The sequence below is a fragment of the Chelonoidis abingdonii genome, chromosome 3 (assembly GCF_003597395.2).
Source record: "Chelonoidis abingdonii isolate Lonesome George chromosome 3, CheloAbing_2.0, whole genome shotgun sequence".
NCBI lineage: Eukaryota > Metazoa > Chordata > Testudines > Testudinidae > Chelonoidis > Chelonoidis abingdonii.
The window spans coordinates 67,239,390-67,256,341 of record NC_133771.1 but is presented as its reverse complement, the minus strand read 5'-3'; the positions used below and the strand labels follow the sequence as shown (position 1 = coordinate 67,256,341).

Genomic DNA, 16,952 nt, shown 5'->3' with positions numbered 1-16,952 from the left:
TGAATCCTGATTGGTGGCAGCGAGAACAGATCCAAGCTGGTAGTAAGCTTGGAGGTTTCACATTAGCTTCTCAGTTTATGAACGCTAAGGTTCAATATCTGAGTAGGAAGCTATTACAGGGGGCTCTCGGGCGGGGCAGGGATGAGGGGTTTGGGGTGCAGGAGGGTGCTCTGGGCTGGGACCAATGGATTCAGAGGGCAGGAAAGAGATCAGGGATGGGGCAGGCTGTTGGGGTGGGGAGGAGGGGAGGGCTCTGGCTGGGGTGCAGGCTCTGGGGTTTGGGGTACAAGAGAGGGCTCTGGCCAGGGATCAAGGGGTTTGGAGGGCAAGAGGGGGATCAGGATGTGGCAGGGGATTGGGGAACAGGGGGAGCTCTGGGGTGCAGGCTCTGGGCACTTACCACAAGCAGCTCCTGGAAGCATGTCCCCCCTCCGGTTCTGAGGCATGACCAGACAGCTCTGTGCGCTGCTCCATTTGCAGTCATCTCCCATGCAGGTCCCACCTGGCCACGCCTGTGCATATACATAGGAGCCGGAGGCAGATCATGCTGGCTGATTCCTAGGAGGCATGCGGAGCGGGGTAAGCTCCAGACCCTGCTCTCCAGCTGAGGGCCAGATTAACTGGTCTGATGGGCTGGATGTGGCCCATCTGCCATAGTTTGCCCATCCCTGGCTTGGATCATCCCCATCTTGTCAACTAAGTCCGTTTCAACACTGGTCAGCTACTGCCTACCCTGGAGGACAGAAATGCTGCAGGAGACACTTAATAGAAGGAACTGTCAACAGTATTACCAACCGAAAGTGTCCAAAACTCATGAGTAGAACACTGTTTTTCATAAATGCAAAATGACACACCATAAAATGAAAACCATCCATTTAAAATGAAAAACTCACCCAGCAACAGTGGATTCTATCCAAGGGGCTGGGTCCAGCTTCTCGGTCTGGGTGTTGTGACCTGCTGCACAGAGACACAGCACTGTTTAGCACTTCCCTGTGACGGGTTGCTAGGCCAAACTTGAGTGAGAAGCACTGTGATCCCATCTGCCAGATTGCAATGCCGGGAGTGAAGAAGTGGGCCCAACACCACAGGACAGGAGTCACTCTGCAACCACCTGCCCATGGCCTACACCACTCCCCTCTGATCCTCCCACCCAAAGGACAGAACTTGACTCACTCATTCCCAGGGCCTTCTGCCTATCTGGGGACAGAACCCAACCCCAGGACCTCTCACCCATTGGGGGATAGGAGGCAGAACCTGATCTCCCCCTAGGGCCTCCCATCCTTCCAGATGGAGGACCCAATGCATCCAGGAGGAGGGGAGGGGAGGGGAGGGAATGGATAAAATGAAATAAGAAATTCCCCCAAAATAAAATATTTTAAAAAAATAATCAAGAATGTCACAGGGCTCTGCTCATGAGCCCCTAAAAGTCCAGAAAACTAGTTTGAAATCATTAGATTTTGAAAACAATGGATTTTGAGATCTTTACATTTGTCTATGGCATTAAGGCTTTCACAGGGTCATGCTTTCTACATTTTACCCGAAACCATGAGGAGCAGAAAGTTTATTTTTCTTTTGAAAAAACTTAAGTCAAAATTCTCCTGTATCCAATGACTCCAGGAGCTGGAGCTTTACGAAAAATGCCCAATGTTGCAAGACACACAATGAAATGAGGGAACTGGCCATTCTGCCCAAGACCTCAGCCCCGTTGCCCCAACCCCATTCTCCATCCCACCCTGTTCTCTCCCCCTCGCTCCGCCACACACACACCCCCCACACACACCCCCACCCGGAAACCAAGGGCCTCCAGCACTCAAACTTCAAGGCTGGATCAACCCAACAGTCTGAAAATCCTGCCCTCACTGGGCCCCTTCTAGCATAATGCGGCACACCACTACACGCCCATGGGTCCTTCTCCCACCCCTGAGCTCCTAAGCCAGCCCCGCGCCCCTCCCTGCTGCTACCGCAGCCCTCAGCTCGTAGCGTGGCGGGTGGCTGCGTTCAGCCGGGCGCAACGGCTCCAGGGGCCAAGGTTACACCAGTGAACACAGGCTGCCCTGCACACAGACCCCTAAACAACAGGGGGACCCAGGGCCAGGCACTCGGGCAGCTCAAGCCACAGCCAACACCCCGTGAGCGGGAGGGATGAAAGGCAGGCGGTTGCTGGTGGCAGGCGCGGCCAGGGGACTGCAGAAGGAAGCAACCACACAGGCTGCGCCGAGAAGTAGGCAAGCGCTTTGAAGGAAATCACTTTCAGCTGCGCGGCTGCCTGCTCCTCCTAGTCCTCCGCCCATGTTCCCAGGGCCAATTCCGAAAGGGCTGGTAGATAGGAGGTAGGGTCCCAGGGGGGAGTTAGGGGCAGGGGGTCCGCGGGAGGGGGCGTCGGGGGGACAGAATGCGACGGATATGGGGGGCCCCAGGGGAACCGGTTAGGGCAGGAGCATTTCTGGAAGGGGCAGTTGGGGACTGTAGGGGGTGGAGGGGGCCCTAGGTGGTTAGGGGCAGAGGGCGTGACTGGGAGCAGTAGGGGAACTGGGAGGGGTGGAACGGGCCGGGGGACGAGGTCTAGGGGAGTCAAGGGCTGGTGACCGGGCCGGGGTAGGCGTCCTGGAGGGGGCAAGTCGGGACAAGAGCATGGGGGTTGGGTGGTTGGGGTCAAGAGGGTGGAAGTGGAAGGGGGGATAGGGAGACCTACAGGACTGTGCTTGGGGGCACAGCCTTCCCTACACAGCCCTCCAACCGTTTCGCACTCGAGATGTGGCCCTCGGCCCAGAAGAGGTTGCCACTCCTGCCCCTAACTACATAGGGGCCTCCAACCCCGCCCCCCGCGTGGCCCAAACCCCTGTCCACGAGCAGCTTCCACGCCCGCCCCGGCCCGCTAACTACCGCGGCAGAGGAGGTATCCAGCGGTATAACCGGGCGGACGATCGCTCAGGTACCAATCGCTCCGGGCCCTGTCTAGCTTCCGCCCATCTGATTGCTACCGCGCGCAGGGGGTGGGCTACGCGTGAGTGCCCGGAAGGGGTGTTGAGCCGGTCCCGCCGCTGAGAAGCCACGTCGGCAGCTGCTGGGGTGCCGCAGGTAGGCGGTCTGCGCTGTCGCGGTGCTCGGCGCTGCCTGCCTGCGGTCAGGGCCCGGGGACGTGGTTGCTGGGCGGGCGGTGGCGGCGGGGGCTTGGCAGGGTCACGTGCAGGGATGGGCAAACTCGCCCTGGGAGTAGGGCTGGTCTGTGCTGGGTATGTGCCCCCGGGGGTGCGGGGGGCGGACTAGCTGCTACCAGCTCTGCGGAGCTCCAGACCAGGCCGCTCTGTGCTCCCCCTCACCTCTGGTAACTGTTCGGGAAAGTTTTACCTTCTGCCGTTAAAACTCTGCTGCTTGGTGTCAGCCCGCTGGTGGGGGAAGCAGGGAGGAACAAGGTCTCTCCTGCACTAATGAGGTAGGGTTACTATATTTCAAGTTCCCAAACAGAGGACAGTGGCAGTCACACAGGTGCTGACTTCCATCCGTCCAGGGAGTGCTCTGCCCCTTTCCCCAAGGACTCCGCCCCTTCCTGCTCCCACTCTCTCTTCCCACCCCCAGCACCTCCACGCCTGCTGCAGAAGGTGCTGAGCACAGTGGAATTGGTGCCTGCGCTGCCAGGGGGAGGAGAGGAAGGGGGTACGGTTCATATGGGAATACCCTTGCTTGTGTGCTGCTGCTGGCCACAGCACTGCCTTCAGAGCTGGACACCTGGCCAGCAACTGCCATTCTCGGGCGGTCCCACTCTAAAGGCAAGGAAGAAGGATGAGCAAGGAAAAATGAAGGCTGTTTGTTCGCATTTCAAAAATCCACTTGAACAGAGAACCAAAAAAGAAGTTATGTCCAGGAAAACCTGGACATGAGGTAACCCTATATTGAGCAGTGGTCTCCTGTCTCCCATGTGCCAGTTATGGTAGCCTGCATCACCCAGTAGTTAAATTTTCCAAGGAGCACCCTCTTGCTGTCTCCCTTAAACACGTGCAAGGCCACCTCCCTGATTTCCGATCCCTTCTTAAAATTCTCCTCTGCTGTGATGTGTACAGAAATGTCAACAATGGAAGCAACTTCTGTGCTGTTATCCCTGTCATGCTTAACATTACTGTTCCATTGTTACTTTGTATTCTGCTTGTCTGTCAGTTGAACCCGCATGTTGTTTCTTGCCTTATTCTCAGACCATATCTACGCTACGCTTTCGTCGTCAAAACTTTTGTCACTTGGATGTGAAAAAAACACACCCCTGAATGACGGAAAGTGCCAGTGTGCACAACCCTTAAGTCGCTGGGAGATGCTTTCCTGGCAACGAAATCAACTGTCTCTCGGGGTGGTTTTATTTTGTTGCTGGGAGTACACTGCACACCTTACAGCGGCATGGCTGCAGTGGCATGGTCGCGCTATTGTAAGGTGCACAATGTAGTCATAGCCTTACTTGGTAACAGGGCTTCAGAGCTGTGCTCCGGCTCCGCTCCAGCTCTGGGCAAAAGTCTGCTGCCCCAGAGCTTCTCCGCTTTCTAGCTCTGGGCTCCGCTCCACAGCCCTGCTTGGTAAGGTCTTTGGAGCACGGATGCTTTTGGTTCTGTGTTTGTACAACACCCTAATGTAGTGGAGCCCTGATCTATGGTTGGAGCCCCTAAGAATCGCCACAATACAAACAATAATTTTGTTTGGATATTAAAAGAAGAAAAGGAAGTAATAGACTTTACGTGGTTGGAGTACGTTGGGGAAGGAAATCTGGGAGTTTGGCCTGGTGTTGCAGCCAAATATCCTCTGCCTGCTGTTGTCTGGAATAGGAGACACTGTCTCTCCCTGCCACTCGCACTAGGGCCACTGGACCAGTGCAGCTGAGAATCACCCCCTTGACCCAGTCTCTTCCTCTCTGTGCACTGGCTTGTGGGGCTGGCACAGACACCCTTTAAGGTATGTAGGTAATGTGGGGGCTCCTTCCCAGGCTATAATGCTGGTGTTTCCTCTGCAAACCAATCATTAGCTTGTGGGGTGTGAATGTCTTTGTGTGGACCCTTTACATGGGATTAATTTCAATTCACATATCTAATAACCCTGACTCTAACAATAGCGAAACATAAAAAAAACCCTATATTGCATGAATATATATATAGATTTAACTTAAACTCTTGAGTGGTTTTTCTCAAGATTAAGTTGCTGTTTAAAATATATTTTTACTACACAAATAAACATCCTTAAAAGCTAAAAGCATTTTTCCTGTAAATGCTATTTATTTCTGTCTGTCATCTGAGACTTATTCTTATCTGGTTAATTCAATATATCTGTGGATTTACAAAGTGTAATATGAGAAGTTTATTATGGCGATTTTAGCCTTTACTGATAACATCTCTACAGTTTTTCCTTTTATAGAAATGGATTTTGAGGCAGTTGCAAAGTACTCAGCATTACACCTGAAACCAGCTGGACTTAGCCTTCAGTATGGAACTGCTGGATTTCGTACCAAGGCAGGACATCTTGATCATGTCATGTATCGCATGGGTTTGCTGGCAGTACTAAGGTCCAGGCAGACCAAATCTACTATTGGAGTCATGGTTACAGCATCTCACAATCCTGAAGTAAGAATGTTTCTGATTGTATTCTTTTTTTAAAAAAGGAAAATAGATATCAGCCAAAGGAGAGTCAATGTCTAAGCTGGCAGAGACTGAAAGCATTTAGAAGCCAGATCATGTGAACACTTGTGCTTAATTTAAGCATGTGAATAGTCCCAATGACCACAAACACCACCGATTGCATGCTGGAAGCTACTTTGCCACACAAACTCATACTCCCACTCTTGCTTGGAGGAAAGAAAAAACTACACTTTGGAAGGAAAACTGTTACAATACAGGACCTTATGAGCATGACAAGCTGGTAGTACATCTGAGGGAGAGCAAACTCTTTCAGCAAATTCTGAATCTATTTTTTTTTTTTTTAAGTTGACTTTCAGGAAGCAATGGTTATAAGTGGAGTATTTGCTTCATTTATCTGCTGCTCTTAGGATATTTCAGGCTATGGAATCGCTAAGCCTGTCACTTTGATACCAGAAGTTTTACAGAACTGCCTGAAAAATAGTGACTTAATATTTTGATGATATTATTGATTTCAGCTGTGTGGGTATTTGTTTGGTAGCTTTTATTAGGAACACTTTAGGCCTAAATGAAGCCATAATGATGTATCTATATTGGGAGTAGGCAACCTATGGCACATGTGCTGAAGGCGGCACGTGAGCTGATTTTCAGTGGCGCACTCACTGCCTGGGTCCTGGCCACCACTCCGGACGGCTCTGCATTTTAATTTAATTTTAAATGAAGTTTCTTAAAACATTTTAAAAATCTTATTTACTTTACATACAACAATAGTTTTGTTAAATATTATAGACTTATAAAGATACCTTCTAAAAATGTTAAAATGTATTACTGGCACGCGAAACCTTAAATTAGAGTGAATAAATGAAGACTCGGCACAGCACTTCTGAAAAGTTGCTGACCTCTGATCTATATTGATCTTCTGTCTTTAAAGAGACACTGCTGGGTTTCTGACTTTTAGACTTAGTACATTTATTTTCTTCTAAGGAAGACAATGGTGTAAAATTGGTTGATCCTCTGGGTGAAATGTTGACCTCTGCCTGGGAAGAATATGCTACACGCCTAGCTAATGCAGAAGAGCAAGAAATACAGAGCATACTGACTGAGATCTGCCAGAAAGAAGCAGTGAAACTGCACCAATATGCCTCAGTTTTTATTGGTAGAGACACCAGGTAATTGTAAAGTGATATAGATGTATTTATATATTGACTGTACTGAACTACCAAAGTTGCATTCACAGGCAGTTATCTTTGCTGGAATTTCTGTGCATAGAATGCAAGACTCTGTAAGGGCAGCACAGCACACTTCACATGTTTCATTTTAAATCTACCTGTTACGGTAACTTGTTTAACTCTCCACGCACAATATGCTTCTTGGGCCTAATCTAGTGTCCACTGAAGAGGATGGAAGGACTTCTTTTGATTTCAGTGAGCATTAGATTGGGCCTTTTAGTGTTAGTGATACCATTACTACATCAGCTTCCTAATCTTTATGTAATTATCTTAGTATTACATGGGAATCTGATTCTGCATTGGGATCCATGTTGGCAGACTTCTCCACCTGTGCAGATCTCCCCAAAGGAGTGAGGCCTAGGTTTGTATTTCTGCGTAGTGTTTGCTTAAAAAGTAGTGATTGTATTTATTCTTTTTCAGACCTAGCAGTGAGAAACTTTCACAATCAGTAATAGATGGTGTATCTGCACTAGGTGGTCAATATCATGGTAAGTTGACGTTTAACATTATGCTTTATATTTGAAGTTTTTATGTAAGTGTGAAATATAACATAGACCCAAAGTTGTAGCTCAGATGCTGTTTCCATCTAGTGAATGTGTGTTTTGGGATGATCTTAACATAAGAGGCTACTTCTTTATACAAGTTTACTAGAAAGTGGCTTTTTTTGTTTGTTATTTTTTCCCCAGATGTGTTTCTTGCAAAATATTTCTTATAATACATATGGTAGTAAATATTGTATGTGTCTAAATAGAAGTCAAGGTGGGTGAGGTAGTATCTTTTATTGGGCCAACTTCTTATGGCGAAAGATAAGCTTTCGAGCTACACAGAGCTCCTCTTTTGAAGGTGCTCCCAGGCTCATTATTTAAATGTGGTGTGACATCTTGAAAACACTAACCTGGGAATTCATAACTTTGCCAGACATTAAAAATTATGGTCTATCATTAGTGTCTTTATTACAGTTTTATCACAACAATCTGTAACCCGCTAATAGCCCCATACACACACTGCTTTTGTCCCATGACTGCAGGGATGCTAACAGTTCACTTCACCTTCTTAAATATTCTAAGAGACGGAACTACTTATACTAAGCAATCTGTTCCACCTTGTATTTAGCTGTTACAATCTGAGGGCTTGTCTGCACTTAACAAACTACAGCAGAACTCAGTAGCAATTCAGTGTGGATGCTACCTATGCCAAGGGGAAAGATTCTCCATCTAGCACTGTTTACACAGGAACTTAGGTCCACTTAACTGTGCTGCTCAGGAACGTGGATTTTTCATACCTTTTGACAGACATAGTTAAACCGTCCTAATTTTTTGATGTAGAGCGGGCCTGAGTACCTTTCCCCAGACCTGAAAGAGATGAGCTTTTGAGCTCTTCATCAACAGAAGTTAGTCCAATAAAAGATATTACCTCACCCACCTTGTCTCTTCAATATTTTGGGACTAACATTGTGAACAGCAATCTAAACAGGAATGACTCTTCTGTTCTTTTAATATTGTGACTTGTTTTATATTAGATTATGGTCTGGTAACAACACCACAGCTGCATTACATGGTCTGCTGTCAAAATACTCAAGAGCACTACGGGAAGGCAACAGTGGAAGGTTACTACCAGAAACTGTCCAGAGCTTTTGGGGAGCTGACAAAACACGTGAGGGCTGTTACATTCTCACTAAATAATTCATTGCTTATATTCATGTAAATGTGAAAACTGGATATCTTCTGTGTAGAAGTTTAAAAAATGGCTCAGAACACTTCAGACCTGCTTGTCCTCTGGTGTGGGGAATTGTGAGAGCTATTGGGTTTTTATCCAAAATATTATAGTTCACTTTAACACCTCTCCTTCCCTTCTCTTGTGTGAAGGCTTCCAGCTCTGGGGATGACCAGATGTGTCTGAAGATAGATTGTGCAAATGGTATAGGAGCCCTGAAACTAAAAGAAATGGAACGTTACCTTCCAAAGAAACTGTTAATTCACTTATATAATGATGGAACCAAAGAGAAACTCAATCATTTATGTGGTGCAGACTTTGTGAAAGTTCATCAGAAACCTCCTCTGGGTATGTAATCTGCAATCTAAATCTTTTAACCTTTTTAGAATGCAAATTCTGTTAAGCAGCCTTCTCAGCAATAGCTTTCAAAGCACAGGCCTTAGCACAGAAATATAGTGATGCGTGACTTAACCAGAAAGAGGTGACTGATCTTTGTGGAACTCCTTGATGATTTACAGCATTAAAGTGATAATAGATTATTCTAAGCTTAAAGGCCACCAGAGTAAATTTACACACGTCCCGACAATCCAAAGTGAATGAATGTAACTAAGAGAGCACCAGAACTATGGCAGACAGAGTACTTCTGAAGGATTTTAAGGAGCGGTTGGGATAAATATTATTCTGTCACTATCTGACTCAGGCCTGTGAAGAGATGACTTAGCCCAAATTCATGCAAGGTGCATAAAATAAAATTATGGGTTACAACTTCTAAAAATTGAGAGAGTGACCAGACTTGAGGAACACATTCCTCAGGCTATACTGTTTTTCAGCTGCAGAACCATCCTCCTTCTCTGGAGTTGCTAGCTCAGGGTAAACTCCAGGCTGCTGCTTCAGTCCTCTTGTAAAATTTCTCTTGCTGACTCAGTTTCTATTCGTTTGGTTTGTTTGGAACTATCAACTGGGGAAACAGCAGGAAACAGCCTCTGTAAATCTGACTTCATGGGCTGCAGGTATAATAGTCCAGGGGAGGCTCTGTTGCCAGTGGACACTCGGTTGCAGGGTTTTGGGGGAAAGTTTTTTTGTTATGCCCCGTGCAGGTTCTGGGGTGGCTGAGGAGGTGGTACATGTGATTCACCGTCCTGGGTTCATCAGTAATCTCCCTGGATTCCAGAGAGATTATTGATGAGCCCAGGAGCTGAGTAGTACATTCTGCCTCCTCAGCAGCTCCAGAACCTGCATGGGGCATATCAAAAGCTGCTTCAATCGAGAGTGAAAGGCTTTTTCCCTGCAGCGGCTTGGGGTCTGGGGAGGGAAGTCAAGGCTCTTTCGGGCAGGTGGGATGCGGGGCTTGGGGTTCCAGCCAGCCTGGGGTTCTGAGGGGGAGGCACTCAGGCCTCCGGCTGAGGGGGAACTCATGGCTCTGGCCGTGGGGGGGAGAGGAAGGTGATCTCAGGGCTCCAGCTGTGGGGTGCAGGGGAGGAGGCATAGGCAGAAGGGGTGAATCCAGGGGGCTAGCCTTTCCTAAGGATGGCTCCAATCATTGCCCATGTGTGACTTTTATATTAGCCACTGCTGGGATTGCCATGGCAGCCACTGTCAGGGAGTGGGTGGCTATTTCAGATGCAGAGTGTAGCACAAGCTGGGGAAGCAAAGCTGTTGCCACTTCATAGGGTAAGGTGCCTCTTCATCCATAGGCTGAAATTAAGGCCAGGGTTTTCAAACTGGAGTGTCTTAAGTTAGCAGTGTAAATCCAGAATTAGTCACCTGATTTCACTGAAGTGCTGAGTGTTTACAACTCCCTGTTGAAATCATTAAGAACACAGAAGGCACAGCACCTCTGAAACTCAGGCCACTTTTGTTTAGGTGGCTAACTGGATGTACGTTCCTACATCTTTAATTGTTCACATTCCAGCTTTGGTCTAAGGTTTTTCCAGGCCACTGGGACATGCTAATTTATCTGCCAGCTGCAATTGCACTGCCTCATTCAGGTGTCAACTTGAGAGAAGGGTGACAAAGGGGGGAGGAGTTGGATGGAATTCCTGGGCAACTGAGAGGATAATAGTCGAGTGCTGCTCTCTTCTCATGCAGGACACAGAATGTTTCCAGAGCAAGAGATTCTGGGATGGGGTGAGGGGGCTTGGCACTCCCATCTTCCCTCTTTAGAAGATCCGTTCTTGAGATCGCTAAAATCAAGCAATACAATGTCAAGAAACCTTATTCTTTGGCATGAAAGTTCCCAGAGAATCCTTTTGTTCCTTCCCACTTCCCTCTGAGGTCATTAAAAGGGGTTCGGAGAGCTAACAGGGGAAGGATTATAAAGTCTAGGAGGAAAAATAACTAGTTTCCCTTGTAAATATTTGTTTGTTTGAGCTCTATATTACTAGGCGGTAGCTGTTGGCAGTTTATCACATGGCTAGTTCTTTCAGTGAGTATTAAAACAGTTTTTTGGCCCTCTAAAAACACAGAGCAAACATACACCCTACTCAATGTTTTGTATGACCAGCAGATCCACTTATCTCCAAGTGATGCAAAAAATCTACATATCTTAGTAATGGATGCTACAGAAGCCCTATAATAGAGAAGAGTCTTACACCAAAAAGCATTGCTGTATAATACCAGTTTGATAGATAAAATGGGCAAAAGGTTTCCTAGAAGTGTGGGCTCACTTGATATGCTTTGAACTTCCTCCCATTAATCCTAGCATTAACAAGGGGACACATGAGGGAGAAATAAGAGCATACCTAAAGCAGGTGGTGAAAAATGTATTGAAGAGGAAAAGAACCTTGGATGCAGAAGGGTTGATGTCCATCAGGCCTATAGACAATGAGATATAAAGTGGGAAAACCATGGCAAGAGGCCAAGAAAGCATAATGGATTCACCATGTATAATCACTTTGTGGGAATGCTGATGAATAGTGCTCTACTCAAGTAGAAGAGGTTGAATTTGAAGCAAGACACATGGAGGTTTATGGATCTAGACCAACTAGATGCCATGTCTTCATTCCAGTCAGTTTGTAAAGGAGGTGTTATGAGGGAAGGGTTTGTTATGGTGCATCATGCACCAAGCTGACACATTTCTGCTTCCACCCTGGATTGAGGTCCATCGGTCTCATTTTGCAGGTATTACCTCACATCTGTGGATTACGGTGGGAGTACTAGATGTTTCTCACTTGGATAACTAGATGATGCAGCTGCTCGTACTCTGTGGTGGCTAGGCATGTGTTTGGGAGGGCTGGATTCTATTTTTGGTGCCATAATTGCTGTTTGTTACTTTTTTAACAGAATATACTAGGAGTGGGGCTCTTGGGAATGTTATTTCAATATAGACTCGGACCTCTACCTTTTAAGTGGAAACAATAAGTGGCTACAGGACTTCGGAATTTTCAGTTTTCATCATCCAACGCAAGATGGCACTTTTCTTTTTTACAACTTCATTCCATGCAGCTGCTGATTAGAAGAGTTCAAATGGAATTTACTAATAAATCAATTCTGCTGTCATAAAAAGTTTTTACATTTAGAGTGTGCATGTATACACTGAATCTTTCTTGGGAAAAAAATATATAAAGAACTAAACTCGCTCTCTTCTATAATACTAATAGTTTGTAAGTCCAGTGTGTAAGGACTATCAAAATAGAGCCTAACAAAGATGGCTGGTCTCGTTTGTGGAGAGCAGGGACAGATGGCGTTTATTACTATAACGATACTGGCCGCCATTTTCATTCTTCTGGAGTGGAGAGAAAATAGCACTTTAATCTAGCACTTTCATTAGAACGTTTCTATCAGGTAGACTTACGAAAAGTTGCTGCCAAACGTACAACATATAGCATCTCACCAGGAAGGTGGGGGTTGCCGGCTGGCATATGTAAACACAGGTGCGTTCTTTCTAAAAAGCTGCATAACATGAGATGCAAAATTACATCTTAAAAAAAAAAGACCTCTTGTTATGAGCAGCCCTGGTGGCTGTGGAAACTATGACGTAACTTTGGAGAAAACCAGGGTGGCTTTAAATCATGCGAAACTAAAAACTTAAGCATGACTGACCATGATAAGGCTGCAGGTTTTCACAGGACAAGATTTCAGGACTTTTTCCCACTCTGCTGGGGCAGTCCTCGGCCACCTCCCTGCATCACCCCGTCCCACAGGAGTTGGGGGGGACACCGGGGCGGATGTTGTGGCATAGGGGGGCTGGCTCTGGGGAGTACTGGGGGGGGGGCTCCGCAGGAAGCAGCGCATCCTCAGCTCCTTGGGGACCACACAGGGGACGCTGCAGCACGATTGCACAGCTCACACTGCCTGGCAGCTCCATTGGCGGGAACTGTGCCAATGGGCGCTGTGATGCAGTCTTGCTTATAGAACTGCGCAGCCAGTGCTTCGCTAGAGCTTTTCAGGAGTGCAGAGCTGTGAGACAACAGACCCCCTTCTCTTCCCCCCCCCCCAGTCACCGCCACACAAGCACCAGGTGTCCGCCACCTAAGCAACCGCACACCCCGAGGCGCCCTCTCCCCCATTTTTAGTTAGAGGTATATAGTAAAAGTCATGGACAGGTCACAAGTTGTGAATTTTTGTTTACTGCCTGTGACCTGTCCATGACTTTTTTATTAAAAATACCCGTGACTAAAATGTAGCCTTAACCGTGATGCCTTGACTAGAAAAAAGTTACTTTACTCTTAAATTTCACTTTACTGCTGACAAGCTAAAGTGTCTTTCTCCCTCTTTCTCCTCGTTACCCTTTTAACTACATGTTGACCTGAGTTAAGCTTGAGAGCTCAATCGTACTCTTCCCTTCCCTTGGAAAATTCCTGTGAACCCAATTTGCATTTGAGTTACCTTGGAATACATTTATGAAGTATTCTCGTGTTCTTACTGATTGTGAAAGGTGCTGCATGGACAAACTTGGAGCATAAAATCCCACTGTCCACTCCACTGAGAGTAAAAAGAGCAGTTCCAATCTCCATGCCCACTTGGTCCTTGGTGTCTCTGAGACTGCCCTACCACAGCACATTCCAGTTGGTGTCAATTTCTGTGATGGACATCAGCTCATTTCTCCTGGGGCCACAAACACAGTATCCAATAACCACTTTTGACTGGAACTGGCCTTTGCCAGGTTCACAGTAATGACTTTCATGTCAGAAAGTTATGTGTCCTGTGAGCCGAGCCACTACCTCCTCATTCCCAAATGTGTCAGAGTTCTGGAAATCTGATGGGAGGGCAGTTACTATGTGTTGCAAGTCGTTCACCCACTAAATATTCTGTTCTCATCTGGAACTAAAATCTTGGTTTAACTTTTCTTTTATGTGTGTGCCATTAAGCCATTTACTTTTCCCTCTGCTCAGATAGGACAAACTCTAAAGATAGCAGTGGTACAAACAGCATATGCTAATGGAAGCTCTACACGTTATCTTGAGGAAACCATGAAGGTATCAAGTAATCTTTCCATCTCCTCCACAGTTGCTTCTTACTGTTTAAAAAAGCATCAATAAAGTACTGCAGTGATGGACTTCAGGCAGACCTAATTTGGAATAAACCTATTTTGCTTTAAACTTCATTAACTATTTAAAGTTGTGGTGATAAATGATATTTTAAAGGTGGGGGAGGAACTTAAAAGTTGGATTGAAAATGCTAAACAAAATCATCTAAATTTTCTGACCCTTTAGAGCTTCAGAACCAGAGCCCATTATACACTGAGATGCCTGAGGGAAAACAGATTAGGGCTGATCGCCTTAAAACAGTAAATTTTGTTGAAGTGATATTTATGGTCCTGATATTAGATCAGCTTCTTCTTAGAAAGGTTTTCTAGGCACCTGCCCTTCAGTTGCCTTCCTAGATAAAGTGCTCCCCTCTCCTGGAAAAAGGCCTGGGTTTTGGCGGCTTGGGCTACCTAAGCAGCTGATGTGGCTTAGGAAGCTAACTCCAGGAGAGGGCTCGTGGCTGAGAATTCTGGGTGGGTTGAGGCACTTGAGCTCCATCCCTTTAATCTTCAGTTCAATCCTGGCTTGCACAGGCAGCTCCCTAGCTTCTGAGGCATCCTTCCTTAGGCTGCTAACTCTCTCCATGTGTAGTGTGGGGAGCCTTGGGACCTTAGAATTCCACTAGGTGGTGGGGCAGCTTTGCAATACCATGTATCTTTGGGTACCTACCCTTAATCTTTTATCCTCTTTACTATGGATAAATGAGAGAGCTACTTACCCAACAGGTCTGTACTGAGAATTACTGGTAGATAACGTCTGTTACTGCTCTTTGTGGTCAAAGTGATGATGGACTATGAGCGTTTAGTACGCAAAGGCTTGTAGATAGTTTCCTGACGCTTAATCTTGCAACTAAGTGGTAACAGTTTAGATAGTAAGAACACAGGATCACTCAGGATGTTGACTTCATTCCACTTTGTCTATGTTTTTCTTGTGTCTCTGGGTTGTAGGTGCCTGTTCATTGTACCAAAACAGGAGTAAAGCATTTGCATCACAAGGCCCAGGAATTTGACATTGGAGTTTATTTTGAGGCAAATGGGCATGGCACAGTAAGTACTTGCACAAAAGGCATTATAGGGTTATTTGAGTTTTAAAGCCAGTATGTATAAAACTTAGCAACCAAATTAGCTTGAAAATAAGTAGCATCTTTCCAAATCCAAATAGGACTTCTTCCCCCTACCCTTATCCCCATGTTTCCTAATCACTTCTCCTTCTCTCTTGTGTCTTCCCCCTGCCACTAACTGTTCAGTATTCTAAACATGGCGGTTCATGGAAGTGAAACCCAGAGATAACGACTTGGGTTTAGCTGGCATAAGAGATCAAATTTGCTGTATGTACTGTTTAGAGATGTCTGATGGCATACATCCTATTATCTCATCTTTTTCTCTAGGTATTATTTAGTAAAGCTGCTGAAGAGAAAATAAGACACATGGCAAAAGAAGAAAAAGAGAATCAAAAAAGAGAAGCTGCAAAGATGCTTGAAAATACCATTGATCTGATTAATCAAGTAAGAGCTGAAATGTAAAAATTAGATACTTTGTTTCTGATGTGGGGGACTAACACTGTTGGCATGTTGAGGGACCGGATGGGAGGAGTGCATAGAAAATCTTGTGGAGGAAGGCAGCACACCATGACAAAATAGGCAAAGGGAAGAAATGGCCTATTTTAACATCCTACTAGGCTATGCAGACAGCTATGGGCACCCGCTATTCTCTTTTAAAACCCCTCTCTCCACGCTTGGCCTACTAAAGGAAGATCTGTTTGAACAGTAATTGTTTCACTTTGAAAGATGTCAAGAGTTCCACATATACAAAGGCAAAACACTTCCACCTGGTCTTCTGCGCTTGTAGCTAGAGAAGAAGGGGATTGGATGGCTTGGGAGACTGGAGAATGACACCTCAGACCCACATCCCATTACTAGTTTCTTACTTTTGGTTGAATCACACCAGAAGGGTAATTTTTCATCTGAAGGTTGTTGATCTGAAGTGAGATGATGGTATGTATAGGCCCTTTATCCATCTGGACACTGGTATTATTTTTGGTGGTCTTAGCCTGGAGGCAAATAGGCATACAGTGAGAGCATCCCACTTTATTGAGGTGGTTCCTTTTAAGGCACAAGTCCAAAGTATCCTTTGCAGGTCACCTTTAAGTGGAGTTATGATGGCAGAGCAAATGTAGGGAGGGAACAAGCCACCTGCCCTCACTGAATCTGACCTTCCAGTTATTGGAGTTCATCTTCCTACTAGAATTCATCTTTTTAGTAAAATAACATTCCAGTGAAGTACACTGTATGTTCTGTAGTTCTTTGCTTCCTGCTGTTGCTCCTGGAAAGGAAAATCAAGCTTATGATGTAGTAATCTTCCTGCATTTTCAGTTACCTCTTTTGGTGGTGTGGTTTGGTGTGTTTTTGTTTTAATTCGCTAGAACAAGTCTAACAATACCCTGGATTTTCTAACTGTCATTGAAGACTCCTTTATTTTCTTCATATTCATAGACTGTGGGTGATGCCATCTCAGATATGCTGGTGATTGAAGCAATCTTGGCTCTAAAGGGTTTGACAGTGCAACAGTGGGATGCCATCTACTCAGATCTTCCCAACCGACAGCTGAAAGTTAAGGTTAGTGATACTGTAACATTGGCCAGAGTTTAGTGGTCAGTGTCTGTGTGTAGTGTAGTACCCTCTCTCTACTCTCCCATCATTCTCCTCTCTCCGGAGAGGACCCTCCTCATTCGATAAATTAGTCACTTAGGCCTTTCCTCTCTGTCTTTGCGCTGAGAAGAAACGAAAAGCTGTCATGCAATTGATAATTCTATGGATAATTCTATATTCAGCTAGGAGAAATGAAAGAGACTCAGAAGAACTTCCACTTAAACGAAGCAACAGATCAGATTAAATGACAAATATCGTATGTCCCAACAGGAAATAATTTAGAGGGTTAGCT

General features: G+C 45.9%; 1 protein-coding gene and 1 long non-coding RNA gene across 2 annotated transcripts in view; one reads left to right on the top strand and one right to left on the bottom strand.

Moving 5' to 3' along the window:
• Positions 1–977, bottom strand: part of LOC142046562 (uncharacterized) — a 35,886-nt gene extending 34,909 nt beyond the window's left edge. The window contains exon 1 of the long non-coding RNA XR_012655506.1: positions 894–977. This is a non-coding gene — a long non-coding RNA (uncharacterized LOC142046562). The remainder of the gene's footprint in view (positions 1–893) is intronic.
• A 2,561-nt stretch (positions 978–3,538) lies between these two features.
• On the top strand, positions 3,539–16,660 carry PGM3 (phosphoglucomutase 3). The gene is made up of 10 exons (XM_075064559.1): positions 3,539–4,929; positions 5,371–5,591; positions 6,588–6,772; positions 7,253–7,320; positions 8,352–8,485; positions 8,698–8,893; positions 13,829–13,962; positions 14,961–15,059; positions 15,401–15,517; positions 16,505–16,660. Exons 2-10 carry the CDS (start codon positions 5,388–5,390, stop codon positions 16,658–16,660), a joined length of 1,293 nt encoding a protein of 430 aa, XP_074920660.1. The 5' UTR covers positions 3,539–4,929; positions 5,371–5,387.
• Positions 16,661–16,952: the final 292 nt, after the last annotated feature.

Bases quoted from the DNA above. Each gene is read 5' to 3' on its own strand.
- PGM3 (XM_075064559.1), top strand. From the start codon at position 5,388: ATGGATTTTGAGGCAGTTGCAAAGTACTCAGCATTACACCTGAAACCA. The intron at 5,592-6,587 runs GTAAGAATGTTT...TTTTCTTCTAAG, and splicing joins CAGCATCTCACAATCCTGAA to GAAGACAATGGTGTAAAATT. The intron at 6,773-7,252 runs GTAATTGTAAAG...ATTCTTTTTCAG, and splicing joins TTTATTGGTAGAGACACCAG to ACCTAGCAGTGAGAAACTTT.